The 6,379-nt window shown below is 39.7% G+C and overlaps 1 protein-coding gene across 1 annotated transcript in view; it reads left to right on the top strand.

Moving 5' to 3' along the window:
* The first annotated feature begins 884 nt into the window (after positions 1-884).
* Positions 885-6,379, top strand: part of sptbn5 (spectrin, beta, non-erythrocytic 5) — a 46,872-nt gene continuing 41,377 nt past the window's right edge. The window contains exons 1-3 of the mRNA XM_087178764.1: positions 885-1,028; positions 5,953-6,120; positions 6,224-6,340. Coding sequence (XP_087034890.1) covers positions 915-1,028; positions 5,953-6,120; positions 6,224-6,340 — 399 coding nt within the window. The 5' untranslated portion in view covers positions 885-914. The remainder of the gene's footprint in view (positions 1,029-5,952; positions 6,121-6,223; positions 6,341-6,379) is intronic.

The raw sequence follows: 6,379 nt of genomic DNA, 5'->3' as shown, positions 1-6,379 counted from the left end.
TTTTATCTCTTTACTCCAGCTGATTTATCCACAACAAATTCTCCACAACAATCAACTCAGATTTTTGTGAGACTTGATTGTGTTTCAGCTCGTGGCCTTCATGAGAGTCGTCATAAAACACATCACAAGGAGCTTTTTAATGAGATCTGTCACACACCCACACATGGACGGGTACGTGGTCATCACATTCCTCAGCCGGCACAATTACAGACGCTGTATATGAGCCATAAACAGAAGAAGCGTTTGCAGGGTGTGGAGGAGGCGTTAGTGAGACACACTGTCTTTTCACCTCTTCAGACTTTCTCCCTCAGACGAAGGTGAAGGCGTCAGAGATCCTCCGAACCTTCAGTCAGCAGGAAGGTGTGAAACCACACGACCTGCAACCTCTGGCAAAATATAATAATAACAATAATAATAGACTTTATTTGTAAAGCACCTTTTAAAACAATGATACAAACTAATTTACAAAGTAAAAACACATTAAAACAAATCAGCACAATTAATTGAATGCAATAAAAAAAAAAAAATGTTTGGGGTTTGTTGGTTTATAAGATGTTTCTGATTCTGAGCCTCAGGTTTCCTCAGTAATTACCAGCTTTGAAATGTCCTGATCTCCCTGTATATTCTAATGACCCCATGACCTTTCATCTAGTGCATTCAGTTTCTTGAATTGTGTGTATCTTAGTATTTCATCCTGTATTTAATAGTTTGCTGTATTTTCCTGTCATATATAATTATACGCTCATATTCTGCATTAGTGAAGGGGATGTAAAAGTCTTTCTTTTATGCATTTCAAACATCATATTAGTCGGTCGTACTTTTGTCCTTGGGGGTTTCTATACCTGTGAAAATGAAGCAGAACTTTGTCCCTTTTCACCTTGTTTGAAACTGTGTTTGTGCCGCCGCCGGTCAGGATGGAGGCGGACGAGGACGGGGCGGGCCGGGTCAGGGAGCTGCAGGAGCAGAGGATGGCGGTCCAGAAGAAAACCTTCACCAAGTGGATGAACAGTGTTTTCTCCAAGAACAAGGTGAGACAGAACAGATTCAGTTCATTGTGTCTGTGGTTAAAGGCTCAGCTCAACAACAACACCATCGTCCACCACAGGGACCTGAGGACGTATGTAGGTTTGTTTCTTTAATTTGAGTGAACTGATCTTCATTTTATAGAAGCTTCAAACGATTTTCAGAATCACAAACTTAGAGAAAAGTCACAGAGAGAAGAAAAAAAACAAGAATCAGTGATTCTCAGGGAATATTAAATGTATTATGACAAAAATTAAACAACATATCCGACTCAGAAATGACCACAACATCTACAGAAACAAAAAAGAAAATAGTATGAACATAAAGAGGTTATGAGAATGGGAAAAGTTAGTTCATCATATCAAGTGAATGAATCATAAATGGTGGTGAAACTGCAGCCAGACTGTTCACATCAGTTCCAGGTTTCCACCTTGTTTTACAGCTTCCTCACAAAGCCACAGGAAACCTCTGTGATTCAAGTCACAGCTGGTCACCATTACAGTAAAAAGGACCGAATTAGATTTAAATAAAGTTGTGAAACCATCAGAGAGAGAACGTCTGCAGTGAGCCGCTCAGAAACCACCGTGGACACAGAGAATCCTGATGTCTCCTCTCTGAAGAAGTGACAGGGAACCTTCATAGTAGATGAAAAAAATCAGATTCCCCTCTGAGGTGTCGAGTGTTTCATACGCCAGAGGTTTTCTGTTTGTGTTGCTGTGATGATGTCAGTGTTATTCTGTTCTGAGCCACGTTCCTGTCTGATAAGCAGCTATTAACTGCAGTCATTCGGCTGGTAACACAAAGACAAACACACATTAATCATCGGTCATGATGAGTGACTGTTTCTCAGCCTCCAGACCTGCTGATCTCCAGTTACTTTTCAGATTAAGATTTTACATGAAAACACATGACGAGTTTTTAAATACAACATAATGTTGGCGAATGTTTCCCATTCATCATCTCACGGCCCTTGAGATTTATCTGGTGACTCTTTGGAGGGGCCCGACCCCTAGGTTCCTCCAAAACAAGAACACTCTTAGTTATAGAACACTTTTCTTCTGTTGAGCTTTCACTGGTAATGAAGTATTTATACAATGAGTACTTCTTCCTCCACAGACAATAATTCAGAAACATTGTGGGGTAAGAATATGCAGGTTGTTTTTTCTCCAGCTCCGTCTCGTGTCCTGTGGATCAGGTTTAACAGATTCCTCTCGGTCCGTGTAGCTCTGGCATGATTTCATGTGTTTTGCTCTGATAAACTGGATGGCAGCTGTTGGCTGAACACTGAGCCCCGCCGCTGATCTTCATTCCCAGAATACCTCAGGGGTTTCTGCAGGAGGGCGGTGGGGAGAGAAAAACCACAGAGCTCTCACTCTGTCGCTGTTTCCATCCACACATTTACTTCATCTTCTTATCCAGCTCAGGACCTGGAGCTCAGAGAGGTCATGTGTTCTGTGCTATTACTGGAAACTCAGTTGGTTTATAATGTTAATGAGTTAACACACTAAATTAAACTCTTTTAGGCGCAAAAAAACTTAAATAAAAGTTTAACTTTAAGTCTTCCTCTTTGAAACTAAAGAATAACAGAGTAAAAGTGAGTGTCCACATACTTTTGGCCGTTTACAGTGTATTAGTGTTGTTGTAATGTGTCTCCCGACCACCGGCGGCAGCACTGAGCGCGCTGCTGCTGCTGAGACAGTGAGGAAGAAATCCCGCGCCATGTCTGAATTCACCTGTTTGCGTGTGGACTGTAACGGAAGTCGGTCGCTCTAGGTCGGAATAAATCAAGTTTTCTGTCTGTATACATCTACCTGAAGTCTAATTTTCCCGCCTTCTTAAATCACTAAAAAGATTGTGTTTTCACCGGTGAGTCTGTATTCATTAATCGTAAACAGTTGTATAAATGCGAGTAAAGCGACAGGGTTCATTACACATCAATCTATGACCATGATATAAACCAAGATGGCGGTTTCATGGCCGGACTGTAGCTAATTAACAGTAGCATGATTATCAATTGAAATCCGATCTCCGATCTGTGTAAATCTACCATAGTTAATATAAATGTTGTCCCCGCGTTAAACAATGTTTAAATCGAACATTTTCACCGAATTGAATTAAGAAAATTTGTGTTGGCTAACGACAGTAGCTTAGGGAAAGGTATGCTAGTGCAAGTTAGCTTAAATGCTAATATTAACCTAGCTAACCAAGCTACAGGTAAAAACATTCCTGGTTATTTATATTTTTCCTACTGACATTCATTTGCATTTAAGTAAAATAAATGAATAAATTACCCATACAGTGTTGGAAGTTAATTAAGTCTATTTTATTCTATTTTTTTTCCATGTCAGAGAAATATTGAATATTGTAGTTTTTACTCTAATAAATCTAACAGCTACAGATTCAGTGATATAGATTTTACTTGTAAAAGATCTTACAATGTGATCATGTTATGAAATATATAGTGTATTCACAGACAGAACTAGGCAGCAATACATGAAGTAGTTAAAATTAGTAGAACTGCAATCAGTGACTTTATTTTGATCATTAAATAATAACTTTAGTGATTTTTTTAAACAATATAGATTATGTGATTTTCTTTGCCATAGATGATGGTGAATTGAATATTGAATATTAAACATTTGAAGCATTTGAAGATGTATCTTTGGTCTGTGGTAAATTTTAAAAGGCTTTTTATGACATGCTACAGACAACATGATTAATTAACTAATTGAGAAAATAATACACAGATTAAAATAATCATTAGTTGCAACCCTAAAAATGATCTCCACCACAATCCATAGAGTTATTGATTAGCTGATTAATCAACTAGTAGAGTGACAGAAAATTTTGATAATCAATTAATTGTTTAAATAATTTGTCTGGTTATGTCAGTGTTGCATGATAGTAAATTTAAACAAAATAAAATTAGTAATCTGAAGATTAAACCATGTGCTTGGAACAGTTTTGATGGGCATTTTATGTTGTTGACGATTGATTGAGAGAGTAAATGATTGATTACTTAAATATAAAAATAATTGCTAGTTGCAGATTTGATGCTTATTTCTATTCTGATTGGGTTAAAGCTAGTTTTCTATTGTCATATTTTGTCTCATGTGATGAACTCTGTGTGACAATGTTATCACTGGCAACAGGAAATCAAACCAAGGTGATTGTATACAAGGTTGTTTCCTCTTGTATGGTTTCACATTTACTGTGTTACCGAGTTACTAGAAATCCTACAGCTCAGTGTTATACCCAAACACGTCATCAGCTTTTTAAAGCTAATGGTCTGATGGCAGAAATCCAAAAATATAACCACAACCAAACCATCCATTAAAGGCTTCCTGCTGACAGACAAAGGAACAGGGAGGAAACAAATATAGAAACTCCAACAAGGAGCATTTCTTAGACTTCAAACTGATCCAGCAGCTTGACGATCTTTAACTAATTTATCTCATTCTCTATTTATTTAGATTTACTGAGATAACATACAACGATCTTTGTAGTAAGATTTACAAGCCTTGACTGTCCATGTCCTTTTTAAAAGTGTTGCAACAAAGGTTAACAAAATTACAGACTGAGTAATAATGAATAATACAAAAGCAAATAAGTGGATAAAGTGAAAAGACAAGTATTAGAATTAAACATAGGCCTGCAACTTCTGATTGTTTTCTTGATTAATTGTTTTGTTTATAAAATGCCAGTAAATAGTGAAAACTGCAGGTTACTGAGGTGACGTCTGTAAATGTCTTGTGTTGTCTGACCCTCAGGTGAGAGGATTTGATGCTTTTCTTTTTCAGTAAACTGAATCTTTTTGTTGTTTTGGACATTTGGTCGGACAAAACGAGACGTTTGAAGACGTCACACATGAACTGTACAACAGGAACAAAGCAGCAGACCCTCAGGCTGCATAAGTAGAGGGGGAAACTGGGGAAATGGACCCATGTTCAGAGTCTAAGTGGGGAATGTCTGTTGGGCTTGGTTTAGCTCAGGGGAGTCCTGAATTAGAAGACCGGTGTCAGCAGGACTGTCGCCTTTGTGGTCATGGAAGTAAATCCTCAGGTTCTGAGAGGTTCTGATAAAGGAACCGTAAATCCTTTCAGAACAAACACTTGTGAGTCTAAAGTTAGGAGCGGCCTGTAGATGACCAGGATGTCCTGAACCAGACTGGACAGAGACGTTATGTAACGCACTTCAGGGGGAAGCAGCACTCGACTCTCGGGATGATTAAAATGCACTTTGACTTTTCACAGTGAACTTCCTGTCAGTCACAGAGCCGTGATGAGACTAACTCACGTTACTCTCATCACGGCTCTGTAAACTTACTGCTCACACGGCACAACAAGCAGAGGTGGAAGAATTATTCAGACCCTTCACTCACGTCCAAGTACCAGTATATCAAAGATGCTCTGAATCCTGCATTTAAACTCTTATTTAAGTAAAAGTACAGAAGTATGATCAGCTTCGTGCACTTTAATAATAAAAGTACTCGTTAGTAAGATGTCTGATTGTAATTAATACTGATGAAGCAGCGTTTACTGTTGTAGCTGCTTAATGTGAAGCTACTCTGAACTGCTGTATGGGTCCCAGCCGAGGGGTCGGGCCCCTCCAAAGGGCCACAGGATAAGTCACTTCGCTCTAACATTTTTGTGAATTAATGGATAATTTCACACCTCGGTAAAATACCTCAAAGTTGCACTTAAATTACAACCTTGGTTTTAATATTGTAGTTTTGTGCTGATTTGTTTCACAGTTGAAGAGAGAATCAAAACATCCACATTAGACGTAGAAAAGTTGTGTTTGCAGTAACTTCAGTTTTATTAAATGAGCAGTGAAGAAGAAACAGTTTAGTGTCAGAGCTCTGTGATGAAAACGCTGGTCACAGCAGAACCTCAGCTGTCAGTCCTGAACTGTCGCCACCTCCTGCAGGAGAGCGTGGAGCTGACCGACGTCTACACGGAGCTGAAGACCGGCGTCGCTCTGATCCGGCTTCTCGAGCTCATCTCCAGGGAGACGCTGCCTCCGCCCAGCCGCCGCAAGCTGAGAGTCCACTGTCTGGAGAACAACAGCATCGCCATCAACTTCCTCAAAACCAAGGTAGCTCACCTGTCCAAGGCGCTCAGAAAAAACACTGTAAACTGTGAAGCTCATGGTCCCTGTGTCGATCTCTACACTGAACAGTCACCCTCTTCTCCGTCAGATTCGGGTGGATCTGATTGGTCCGGAGAACGTGGTGGACGGGGACCGGACGCTGATCCTGGGTCTGCTGTGGATCATCATCCTCAGGTTCCAGATCGGACCAATTAACCTGGACGAGGTGCAACAACCACAACTCACAGTCTCTAGTTTAGCTCTG

This window comes from Seriola lalandi, unplaced genomic scaffold, assembly GCF_002814215.2.
Source record: "Seriola lalandi dorsalis isolate HSWRI2012SDOR001 ecotype SW California unplaced genomic scaffold, Sedor1 jcf7180002054734, whole genome shotgun sequence".
In the NCBI taxonomy this organism is placed as follows: domain Eukaryota; kingdom Metazoa; phylum Chordata; class Actinopteri; order Carangiformes; family Carangidae; genus Seriola; species Seriola lalandi.
Note: the sequence above shows the minus strand (reverse complement) of the source record. Positions and strands in the feature narration are given on the sequence as shown.